General features: G+C 42.6%; 1 protein-coding gene across 8 annotated transcripts in view; it reads right to left on the reverse strand.

Annotated features, from left to right (window-relative positions):
- Window positions 1-13,332, reverse strand: part of agap1 (ArfGAP with GTPase domain, ankyrin repeat and PH domain 1) — a 766,011-nt gene that overhangs the window by 476,468 nt on the left and 276,211 nt on the right. For 3 of the 8 annotated variants that reach the window (XM_087988860.1, XM_087988858.1, XM_087988857.1), the window contains exon 1: window positions 995-2,635. The exons of 2 other annotated variants lie outside the window; for them this stretch is intronic. In XM_087988860.1, coding sequence (XP_087844986.1) covers window positions 995-2,504 — 1,510 coding nt within the window. In that variant the 5' untranslated portion in view covers window positions 2,505-2,635. Of the gene's footprint in view, window positions 1-994; window positions 2,811-13,332 lie in introns of those variants that run through there. 3 more of the 8 variants (XM_087988861.1, XM_087988856.1, XM_043693245.2) reach the window with 2 other exon arrangements.

Here is a 13,332-nt window from a genome sequence, read left to right on the forward strand (position 1 = left end):
ATTAGCTACATGCTTGCATAAGACTCATTGTTTCGATACTTAGTTTCTTCCAAAAGGGCATTTGAATTAACATGTTGAAACCATAAACGTGTTTGCATTTGTCAAAGTCAGTTATGATTCTGCCTAAAATGTGGAGACTACAGAAAACGATCTGCAACATGAATAGGAGGTTTGAAACGAAAAGTGTTGGGTGGCAGAAGAGCATGTTTTGAAGTTTCAAGTTCCAATACATTTATGACACAATTAAAATATTCAAACTTAGGGTAAATATCTGACAACTATAAAAGCTTTCCAATAAGGGCCAAACAGTAATGCACACAGTTCTCATTTCTAGTCAAATTAACAATTAAAACCCCAACTGAAGACATTATTTTCATTTCATACAATTCAAGCACTAAGTTAATGCTTTACACAGCTGAACCCCAAACAAATTCAGCAAAATGAAATACATTTATGTACAACCTCGCAAAATTGAAGTCTCCGGCTGCTTGCATAATGCACACTTAACATATTTTTCCAACCTGCAATTACAAGCTTTCCAGCACCCATCATGTGGACTGCTGAATACACATAATGTAACTGCCATCTCAAAGCTAATTGTCTGGGATTTTCTCTCTTCGAAAAGGAAATTGAATACAATCCATTAAGGGCTTGCATTTGAGTGCTAAAAGCCCTTCTGCTATGGAAAACACCTCAACTTTCAACCTCTGTGTCAATCAAACATCATCAGTTATTAAAAATTTTTCCTAACTGACTTAAACGCAGCACAGCAAAGTACTTGTACTTCATGAATTAATTTTTTTCCACCTATACTAATAGACGACGCTACTAACCATTCCTTAACTTTGATTTGCAACCCAGTGGCATGTCCTCTGTCTACTTATTTTTGCAGAAGTGTTGGGTTAAAGCATAACTACTGGTTAAATTTTCAGAACATGTCTAAACTATCAGATTTTACACAATTTCAAAGAGCAGAACGCTATCAATGCCATACCATTTTGATAAGTATTTTCATCAATGCTCTCACTGCTGGACTGCTCAAAAGGAGAGATACCTTTCTTCTGGCCGCGAGCATATCCTTTGGATTTGGCAACATAATCCCTATGTGATTTTCCATAAGGACTCGTAACAGGTGTTGAAGTACCATCACGCTTTGAGAAAATACCACTAAAAAACCTGAAGAGTTTGTGCTCCTGGGAACTGGATCTCACAGCACCTGTTAAAAAGCTATCCTTCCCCATTTCCAAGTTTTCAGAAAGCTTGTGAATGTCACTGTTGTCTAAAGTCCTATTCTTTCGTTTTCCCCGCTCCCACCGCCCAGGCTCAGAGAGTGGATCAGTTTTGTTCAAGACTTCCCCAACATCCAAGGTGTTTCGTTTCTCATTTGCTACAGATTCCCCACAATAAGGCTCAAGCTTTTGGGTTCTGAATTCACTTTCGACCTCGCCACCAGAGAGACAACTGGAGCTGCCATGATGTTTCTCCTTTGATAACGCTTTAAACCTCACTAGCTCCCCATTCCAGTGTCTGAAGCTGAAGCTTCTTCTGAGTAAACTTGGGTGCCTCTTGTCTGTTGCCATGGACATCGGAGGTGTTTGTTTGATGGCATCTACACAAACAGTCGAATAATCAGGTAGCAGAGGTGAACCCACTGCTGGAGCTACTGACAGCAAACTGTGTTCTCCTTTTGGAACAATGTGCTTCGAGAAATCAAGCTCTGAACCAGGAGGGGACATTGTGATTAACTCCTTGTTCCCCAAAGGACTCTTTAATGAATCATTTGAGTTTCTCTTGATGGTTGTCTCAATTTTCTTCAAAGCAGACTTGCTACCTGCCCTTGGTGATTTCCTTGGATAAAGCACTTCTGCATTAATGGACTGTAAAGGCACCAAGTGCTCCTTTACACTAGCAGCTTTGGCTGCATCCCGTCTCCGACTGCCTTCAGCGCAAGCTCTGCCTTCTTGTTGATCCTTTCCCCGGTTTGAGATATTGACACATTCTCCTGATTCAGGCCCTGTCACCAATCTCTCGGTGCAATGTGCCCAATTTTTCTTGTTTTTTAATTCCACATCCACAGTTGCCAGCATACTACTCGGTCTAGCTGAAGTCCCATCTCTGCACCTCAGTGTTACCAAGTCTTTGGTCGGATTGTCTTTGAGCTTGAAGCCCAGATCATGGGATCGCCTGGCCACCTTCAGCCTGCCCAGTTCCAGGTGGCCAGTGCTGAAGGTGCGAAAGCTCCGAAGATTCGCTTCTGGCTCAAATTCATCATCTGTTTCACCGCTCTCTGCCAAGCACTGACTTCCAGGCTGGTGGGTGTCGCTGGTACAACCTCGTCGCTCCGGAGGCCCCTCAGATCGAGGGGAAGGAGAGGATTTGCTACCAGCCTCGGCTGTGGCAGCCTCCCGTTTGACAAGAGTGAGGGAGATCCGGTAGACAGTCTTCCTCTGAGGAGTTCCTCTCTTCAGCATCTCGGGATATGGCTCGTTGTCCAGCAGGTACATGGCTCCTGCCACCCTTCTTTGTACCTGAAATACCCAACAATAGCGAACACAGCTGAGCAATATCCAAAGACAAACTGCTCCAAAGGAAGAACATCCAACAATGGATAATTCAACTGAGGAACATCCAACATGAGACTGGCCCCAATTGCGTGTGTGGTTGAGTGTATATAAAAGAGAGAGAAAAATCACTTTATGCAGGATGCAGCATAGACACAGAGGCAGGTGTGTGAAGAGCCAGAGCTCGGGATCCGAAAGCCATCGATTCCCTCCTTCCCTTGGCAGTTGCAAACATGCGGCGGTATTGGTTCAGGGTTGCATCGCCCGCCTTCGAACAGAGCGGGGGCACCGAGTTCCTAGAGCGGATCATCTGGTTCGTAGCATGCGCAGCATCACCGCAATGAGCAGAGAAGCGAATGCGTTCCACCACCCCGGCGTGTTACAAGCACCGACTCCCGGGGGCGGAGGATCAGACGCCGAGAGACAGAGAAAACTGCAAACGCCGGCCTGGATTTCTTCCACAGCGTGGGCATGGACTATTAAAGGACTTTTTAGAAATAACATGCAAGAAATCTGAATGTTTTCGCAATGCCCGGGGTCTGCTGCAGATCTTTTCCAAAACGAATTTTATAAGTCACTTAATGGGAGGTTTCACTGATTCCTGATGAAGGGCTCCTGCTCGAAACGTCGATTTTCCTGCTCCTCGGATGCTGCCTGACCTGCTGTGCTTTTCCAGCACCACTCTAATCTTGAGGTTTCACTCAATTGCTGAGCCATCCCCCAAAATCCTGTAGTTTCTGGTCTGTAAACTCAGCTAACTTCACTTCTGACAGCAACCGAAAAATAGCCTGCAATTTACTGGCTCATCCAACTCCTGACTCGGTTTCTAGTAGAGGCATTAACCATTCATTTTAAAGCCTTCATTAGTATTGAAAGTTATTAACAATTGTGAATGACCTGCATTATTCCCACACAAGTTTTTTTTTGAAAAGCTTCAATAACTGAAATGGAAACTATCTTAACTAAAACTAAGAAAATAGTTCCAAACTTAAACAGATTTAGGCAGACAGGAAATCAGAGTTAACATCGTCAAATCTGATAGAATTTGATCAGCCATGGTACAGTAAACAGGCTTGACGGCCCAAATGGCCTATTCTTTCTCCAACCTCTTTTTAAGTTAGAATGTCATATGGGGTAAAAGTAATGAGTTCTGCAGGCAAAGCTATCAAGAACAACTTATAGTTAGATTGTTCCAAACAGTTTCTGAGAGGGATGATCAAACTTCTGGTCTCTTTGGCAACCCCTTGGGATCAAGGATGTGTTGGTTCAGTGGATTTCATAATGTTTGACAAGCTCAATGCATGATCAACAGATTCTGCAACATGCAGGGTAGGTGGTGCTTGAAGGGACGGATACAGGAGTTGTTTTGAAGAATTGTGCACTCAACCCTACCTCTGCATGTTCCTAACAGGGCCACAATGTGAAATCTTCTCATTTGGTCAGTCAAAAACAGACTCCCATAAATCCCTGATCAGGGATTCTTTGAGGATGGCTTTAAAATATTTGCACCGTCCTCCTGGGAGTATTCTGTCGTAACTATGTTTCAAATAAATGAGCTGCATTGGGACGATGATGTCAGTCATGTGAATGACGTCCCACCCAATGTAGTTTTGCTTCGATGCTGGGGATTTTGGCTTGGGACTTCCTTTCTTGCCATAAATTTTAACAACTTTGCGACAGCACTGCTGGTGTGTACTCTAAGATAACTTTTAGGTGACTGATTTATCTAGCTGTCCAAGAAAACAGAGATCACTGTCGCCAGGCTATGATTTTAGTCTTGGGTTTGAGACCCTGATCCTCAAATACTCTTCTCCTTAGTCAGGTAAAGGTGAGGCTGGACGTTAGTGATGGTGAATAATTTTGCAATATATGCTTGCTTGCATTGAGCAGACACTCGCAATGTACAGAAAATGACCCCCATTTCCCATGATTTTGTTGTTGATCTTTATCTATTAGTAGCAGTATGCTTTGGAAGTTGGTTGGAAAAGCACTTCCGTTTTCTGGGCGTTTAGAATCAGAGTCATACAGCACCGAAACAGACCTTTTGATCCGACCCATACGTGCTGACCAGGTTTCCCAAATTAGTCCCCCTTAGATTTCAGAGATTATCAGACAAAATTTAACCTGAGTAGACAGCAGAACAGGTGACGAAAATATTTTAAAAAACAGATTAGGAAGAGAATTCTAAAGTTTATGAACGAAGCAGCTGAAGACAATGGCCACCATGGTAGAGAGATTGAAAATGGGGGCAACAAAGACCACAAAATTGGAGAAGCACAGAGATCTTGGAGGGGTGGAGGGCGTTACAAGATGGAGAAGGACAAGACCTTGGAAGGATTTGACAAGGATGAGAATTTTAAAATTGAGGAGTCACTGAACCAGGAGTCCGATTAGCAAGCACAGATAAATGGCAGCAGAGTTGACTCCAATTTGTACATGTTTACAGTGAAAGAGTTGCAGAGAGAAAACCTCAATCTCAGCGCTGAAACAATGCTTATACATCAGATCAGGACAGAATTAGAGCACTCTCTGATGTCTCTCACTATGAAATCACTTGTTAAATGTTCAAGGATACAAGTTGAAGAGAATTTTAGTTTTACCAGGCAAAATCCCTTTTTTACAATGTTTCTCCCCTCTGTTGAGTTAAACATTTTCTAGTATATTTTTCTGTCTACATTTGCAGTAAGACCAAAAATATCTCACAGTTTTACATTGTGAAATACAAGAATATCTCAGGATATGCTCCAGTGTTGCAAACCAGGTTACTTTAACTGTCAAAGGCTCAAAAAACATGGCAGGTTCAGGAGTTTTACATGCTACCACTCGTTCAGAAGCAGTGCAATAAAATCCATATTTTACTGTTGCATGTTTTCAACAGCATATAGAAGTTTGTACACAAACATTTTAACCAATCCACACAATGAGATTTAAAATTTTGCTCATATTAATCTAGTGCTAAAGAAAATATTTCGAATGCAAAAATAATGTAAGGACTAAAACACGTGAAACATGATACAGCTAGTGGGAAAATAACAGAAATACCCTTAACGTAATGTGTAACCAATATGAATAAAATGCTAGGGTGCAAAATACTGATGTTCCAGAAGAAATTTAAATGAATAATTTTTCACAATATATTCCAGAGTTCAATGGGTCCCTTACTAATAAACTAAGACTATTTTGCATTTGCGGGGCTTCATTCATTAACAAGAAATTCAAAGGAAAAAAACAGATGTATTCATTAAAGCCACTTGATATCCATTAATGATGATGCCCAGGTTGTACACAGTGACTGCAAACATTCTGTATCACTGAACGAAATGAAGATCCTGTTGAAGTAATGTTTAATACATTAATTTATACATATGATGAATTATTAACCATAGGGATGCCATCAAGGGAGCTACCAAGCTACAAGAGACAAGGAAAAAAGGTAAATCAACAACCAAGTCATCTTGTATTCCTTTAGTAAATGCCCTGCTTCTTGACTCAAGTTAGAAATTGACTCAAATCAAAATTCTTCCTTGAAATTTTCAGCCATTAACAATGACATTTGAAAAAATAGTGGTAAATATCCAGCATGTATGCAATCTATTTTTACAAGAATTTCCAGCTTCCCAGGAATGGGACTGGAAGTAATTAGAATCTGGGTAAACAAATTGAATAGCTTTCCCATTCTGTCCCTTCATCACTCTTATTTATGGTAGTTTTCTTTATGACATGGCAAAACCATTTTTTTTAGTTTAGTAGTTTATAAGATTCCATCAGGTTGTATAGAAAACACATCTCCTTGTTGAAAGATTATAAAGACAATATACCATTGAGCAAAGTATAGCAACTTAAAAAGGACAGAGTAGAAATTAATGTATTAAAGGAGAACTGAGCTAGTTTTACAAACATAAAGTATGAACTATTTTAAATAACAAATATTCCAGGCATATGCTAGTAATGCTAAGTCATCCAGAGCCAAAATGCAACAAAGTACTTTCTCCAGAATTTATGGTTAAGCATTTATTTTTCAAACAAAACATGTGGGACAGATTTGGTGGTGTCTGGATGTTCATGATCCCATTAGCTAACCTCACCAGAAGGCAATCAAATCAAGTCTATTCATTGCAAACTCATTCTCATGGGAAATTTCAAACACAAAGTCTTTGCTCATAAAACAAAAGGTTATTGGTGTACAGGACAAAACATAATGCAATTACATTAAAATCTGGACTGCAAAACTTCACACATCCTTTATACCATGGACTTATTGCATTAACTCTGCATGAATAGGACTGCCAGAGTATCACATCCTGACAGATGTAATTATTTCCTTATATATGCCCCACTCAGCCCCATCCTTGTTGACCAACATCAGTTACCAATACAATACATCTCAAAATTAAAATTCTCATTCTCACATTTAAATTCCACCTTGACCTTGTTCCTCCCTGTTATCTCTGCAAACTTCTCCAGCCCTATAATCAGACCTCACATGAACTCTGTGTTCCATGGACTGCTTGTGTCCACCCTTTTGCTCCACAATTCTTAATCATCTTTTATAAAGGTAAAACCATGAGCTGGAATTCTTTCATAGTCTCTTCCTCTCCTCCTTTAATGCTTTTCCTTAAAATCAAAGCTGTCTGTCACTCTCCAATATTCCCTTTGCATCAGCAACTATTTTTGACTGATTACCTTGCAGTGAATCTTTTTAGAGCATTTCTCCATATTAAAGGGGCAATATTACTGTTTTTCCAATATGTTCTTATGTAATATTAGTATTCACGAAGTTATTGTCCTTTCAGTAGTACTGCTTTCTGTGCTGAAATGAGTCTTATATGATAATTAATTGGCAAATTCTAAAGGATTTATTTTAGATTTAGCAGTATGTCTCGGCAATAGTGAAAGAACACAATTCACATAGCTGAGTTACAAATAAAATAGCACTTCTGTCTCTAGCACACAGCTGAAAGTGGTTTTGCGTTACACTGTTCAAAGGCACATATAGCATAGTATTGCCCTGATCTTTACAGATGAACCAGCATCAGAATTTTAAAGCTGCAATACAAATTTTTCTATTATCAGAAAGGGGCCAATTCCAAAGCTCTTTAACTATCACAAGCAGGTTTGCTTCAACTTGGTTCGATATATTACAAACTGAATACTATAAAGATGTATGGGAGACAGGACAGAAGAAAAAGGTCTTTCATTTATGTAGCACCTTGTATGACTTCAGTTTTTCCCAAAGTCAATAAACTACTTTTAAAATAAAGTAAGTGTTCTAATATCGGAAACACAGCAGTCAGATTGCATGCTGCAAGGTCTCATAAACAGCAATGAGATAATAACAAGACAATCTTTTTCAGAGATGCAGGTTGAGGGACATTGGTAATCATACCAGGAGAACTTACCTACTCTTCTTCAAATATGGAAATGTTTGGGTTTAGCATGGAAGGCTGATGGGACATCAGTTTAACACGTCAACTGAATGGTGGCATTTCCGACAGTGCAACACTTCCTCAGTAGCATGCTAAGATTGGAAGCCTGGGCTGTGTGATTGAGGGCAGACATTTATGGGTTTAACAACCCATAAAATTCCCCAAGTGGCCTTTCCTCCCCCTGCCAATCACCCATCCATAATTTTATGTGGGGTGAGCAAGTGGCCTTAAGTTGCCAATTACTGGTCACTCTGTTAGTGCTCGAAAAGGATGCAGACATTATGCTGCAGGTATAGAAACCATTGGTTAGACCCACTTGGAGTACTGTGAGCAGATCAGGGCATCACACCTTCAGAAGGATACATTGGCCTTGGAGGAAGTACAATGTATGTTTACAATGTATGATATCTACATCCTTACTCTACACTGAAGAAACCAAGCACAGACTGGATGACTGCTTTACAGAACACCTCTGGTCTGTGCAAAGCATGATCCTGACCTTCTCATAGTTGGTCATTTTAACACAGCATTCTGCTCGCGTGTCAACTTGTCTGTCCTCAGTATGCTGCAGTGCTCCAGTGAATCACAGGAACAACATCTCATCTTCAGACTAAGCATTTTACAGTATTCTGGACTTAATATTGAGTTAAACACATTCAAATTGTGAACAACTCTCATTTCTTCCCTTTCTTGTTGCTTCACTTGTTACATTATAGAACATAGAACATAACAGCGCAGTACAGGCCCTTCTACCCTCAATGTTGCGCCGACCTGTCATACCAATCTGAAGCCCATCTAACCTACACTATTCCATGTACGTCCATATGCTTGTCCAATGATGACTTAAATGTACTTAAAGTTGGCGAATCTACTACCATTGCAGACAAAGCATTCCATACCTTTATTACTCTCTGAGTAAAGAAACTACCTCTGACATCTGTCCTATATCTGTCACCCCTCAATTTAAAGCTATGCCCCCTCATGCTCGCCGTCACCATACTTGGAAAAAGACTCTCCCTGTCCACCCTATCTAACCCTCTGATTATCTTATATGTCTCTATTAAGTCACCTCTCAACCTTCTTCTCTCTAACGAAAACAGCCTCAAGTTCCTCAGTCTTTTCTCGTAAGACCTTCCTCTATACCAGGCAACATCCTAGTAAATCTCCTCTGCACCATTTCCAAACACTTCCACATCCTTCTTGTAATGTGGTGACCAGAACTGTACACAATACTCCAAGTGCGGCTGCACCAGAGTTTTGTACAGCTGCAACATAACCTCATGGTTCCGTAACTCGATCCCCCTATTAATAAAAGCTAAAACACTGTATGCCTTCTTAACAACCCCGTCAACCTGGGTGGCAAATTTCAAGGATCAGTGTACGTGGACACCAAGATCTCTCTGCTCATCTACACTACCAAGAATCTTGCCATTAGTCCAGTACTTTGCATTCCGGTTACTCCGACCAAAGCGAATCACCTCACACTTGTCCGCATTAAACTCCATTTGCTACCTCTCAGCCCAGCTCTGCAGCTTATCTATGTCTCTCTGTAACCTACAACATCTTTCGTCACTATCCACAATTCCACCGACCTTAGTGTTGTCTGCAAATTTACTAAACCACCCTTCCACGCCCTCATCCAGGTCATTTATAAAAATGACTAACAGCAGTGGACCCAACACCGACCCTTGCGGTACACCACTAGTAACTGGACTCCAGGATGAACATTTCCCATCAACAACCACCCTCTGTCTTCTTTTAGCAAGCCAATTACTGATCCAAACTGCTATATCTCCCACAATCCCATTCCTCCGCATTTTGTACAATAGTTTACTGTGGGGAACCTTATCGAACGCCTTGCTGATATCCATATATACCACATCAACTGGTTTACTCTCATCTACCTGTTTGGTCACCTTCTCAAAGAACACAATAAGGTTTGTGAGGCATGACCTATCCTTCACAAAACCATGCTGACTATCCCTAATCAAATTATTCTTTTCTAGATGATTATAAATCCTATCTCTTATAACCTTTTACAACACTTTACCAACAACTGAAGTAAGGCTCACTGGTCTATAATTACCAGGGTTGTCTCTACTCCCCTTCTTGAACCGAGGAACCACATTTGCTATCCTCCAGCCTTCTGGCACTATTCCTGTAGACAATGACGATTTAAAGATCAATGCTAAAGGCTCGGCAATCTCCTCCCTGGCTTCCCAGAGGATCCTAGGATAAATCCCATCCGGCCCAGGGACTTATCTATTTTCACACTCTGCAGGATTTCTAATACCTCTTCCTTGTGAACCTTAATCACACCTAGTCTAGTAGCCTGTATCTCAGTATTCTCCTCGACAACATTGTCATTTTCTAGAGTGAATACTGTCGAAAAATATTCATTTAGTGCTTCCCCTATCTCCTCTGACTCCACACAACTTCCCACTACTATCCTTGATTGGCCCTAATCTTACTCGTCATTTTTTTATTCCTTAAATACCGATAGAAAGCCTTGGGGTTTACCCTGATCCTTTCCGCCAACCACTTCTCATGTCTCCTCCTGGCTCTTCTGAGCTCTCTCTTTAGACCTTTCCTGGCAACCTTGTAACCCTCAAGTGCCCTAATTGAGCCTTCACATCTCATCATAACATAAGCCTTCTTCTTCCTCTTGACCAGAGATTCCACTTCCTTCGTAAACCACAGCTCCCGCGCTCTACAGCTTACTCCCCACCTGCCAGGTACATACTTATCTAGGACACTCAGGAGCTTTTCCTTGAATAAGCTCCATATTTCCAAAGTGCCCATCCCCTGCTGTTTCCTTCCTCATCCTATGCTTCTTAAATCTTGCCTAATCGCATTGTAATTGCCTTTCCCCCAGCTATAACTCTTGCCCAGTGGTATACACCTATCCCTTTTTATCACTAAAGAAAACATAACAGAATTGTGATCGCTATCACCAAAGTGCTCACCTACCTCCAAGTCTAACACCTGGCCAAGCTCATTACCCAGTACCAAATCTAATGTGGCTTCGCTCCTTGTTGGGCTGTCTCCATACTATGCTGAAAATGTGTTGCTGGAACAGCGCAGCAGGTCAGGCAGCATCCTGTCTCCATACTATGTCAGGAAACTCTCCTGCACACACAGGACAAAAACTGACCCATCTATAGTACTCATACTATAGTGTTCCCAGTCAATATTTGGAAAGTTGAAGTCCCCCATGACAACTACCCTGTCTCTCTCACTCCTATCAAGAATCATCTTTGCTATCCTTTCCTCTACATCTCTGGAACTATTCAGAGGCCGATAGAAAACTCCCAACAGGGTGACCTCTCCTTTCTTGTTTCTAACCTCAGTCTATACTACCTCAGTTGACGAGTCCCCAAACATCCTTTCTGTAACTGTAATACTGCCCTTGACCAACAATGCCACATCTCCCGGGGCGGCACGGTGGCCCAGTGGTTAGCACTGCTGCCTCACAGCGCCAGAGACCCGGGTTCAATTCCCGCCTCAGGCGACTGACTGTGTGGAGTTTGCACGTTCTCCCCGTGTCTGCGTGGGTTTCCTCTGGGTGCTCCGGTTTCCTCCCACAGTCCAAAGATGTGCAGGTCAGGTGAATTGGCCAGGCTAAATTGCCCGTTGTGTTAGGTAAGGGGTAGATGTAGGGGTAGGGGTATGGGTGGGTTGCGCTTCGGCGGGGCGGTGTGGACTTGTTGGGCCGAAGGGCCTGTTTCCACACTGTATGTAATCTAATCTAATCTAATCTAATCTCCCCCTCTTTTACCATCTTCTCTGTTCTTACTGAAACATCTAAATCCTGGAACCTGCAACAACCATTCCTGTCCCTGCTCTATCCATGTCTCCAAAATTGCCACAACATCGAAGTCCCAGGTACCAACCCATGCTGCAAGTTCACTCACCTTATTCCGGATGCTCCTGACGTTGAAGTAGATACACTTCGAACCAACGTCTTGCTTGCCGGTGCCATCTTACATTCCTGAAACTTGATTTCGGACCTCCCTACTCTCAACCTTTTCTACACTCAAACTACAATTTTGGTTCCCATCCCTCTGCTGGATTAGTTTAAACCCACCCCAATAGCCTTAGCGAATTTCACCCCCAGGATATTGGTATCCCTCTGGTTCAGATGAAGACCATCCTGCTTGTAGAGGTCCCACCTACCCTAGAAAGAGCCCCAATTATCCAAAAATCCAAAATCCTCCCTCCTGCACCATCCCTGTAGCCACATGTTCAATTCCTCTCTCTCCCTATTCCTCGCCTCACTAGCACGTGGCACGGGCAACAAACCAGAGACAACTCTGTTCGTCCTAGCTCTAAACTTCCATCCCAGCTCCCTGAGTTTCTGCCTTAAATCCCCATCTCTCTTCCTATGTCGTTGGTGCCTATGTAGACCACGACTTGGGACTGCTCCCCCTCCCCCTTAAGGATCCCAAAAAATGATCAAAGACATCACGAACCCTGGCACCTGGGAGGCAACACACCAACCGTGAGTCACTTTCGTCCCCACAGAACCTCCTATCTGTCCCCCTAACTATGGAGTCCCCAGTGACTACTGCACTGCTCCTCTTCCCCCTTCCCTTCTGAGCAGCAGGGGCAGACTTTGTGCCAGAGCCCTGTGCCCCACTGCTTTCCCCTGCTCAGTCGTCCACCCCAACAGTATCCAAAATGGTATACTTATTGTTGAGGGGAATGGCCACAGGGGATCCCTGCACTGCCTGCCAGTTCCCTTTCCGTCCCCTGACTGTAACCCATCTGCCTTTTTCTTGTACCTGAGGAGTGACTACCTCCCTGTAACTCCTCTCAATAACCTGCTCTGCCTCCCGAATGATCCAAAGTTCATCCAGCTCTAGCTCAGTTCCCTAACATGGTTTGAGGAGCGGGAGTTGGGTGCACTCCCCGCAGATGTAGTCAGCAGGGACACGAGTAGCGACCCTTACCTCTACACATTCTGCAGGAGGAACATTCAACTGCCCTAACCTCCATTCCCACTATTCTAAATTCCCAAAGAGACTGTTGAAAAATAAGGAATAAAAAAAAAATTATCTGTCACTATGTCCTCTCTCCCCTTCCAGGACTGTCTGTTCTTTCAAGTCTGGCAGTTAGATACCCCATTGGTCTGCCATTCTCACCTCACAATCACTTAATCTGAACTCTCCTCCAGCAGTCGGCACCCCACCCCCCCCCCCAAACCATAGCGTAAATGCTGCCCCCTCCACACTTCATTTCAACTCTAAAAAGTCATCTAGACTTGAAACGTTAGTTTGCTCTCTCCATCGATTCTGACTGACCTGCACTGATCTCCAGCATTTGTTGTTTTCAGTACAGATTCT

The sequence above is a fragment of the Chiloscyllium plagiosum genome, unplaced genomic scaffold (genome assembly GCF_037043375.1).
Source record: "Chiloscyllium plagiosum isolate Xiang-an unplaced genomic scaffold, Cpla_swu_hap1 HiC_scaffold_7, whole genome shotgun sequence".
NCBI lineage: Eukaryota > Metazoa > Chordata > Chondrichthyes > Orectolobiformes > Hemiscylliidae > Chiloscyllium > Chiloscyllium plagiosum.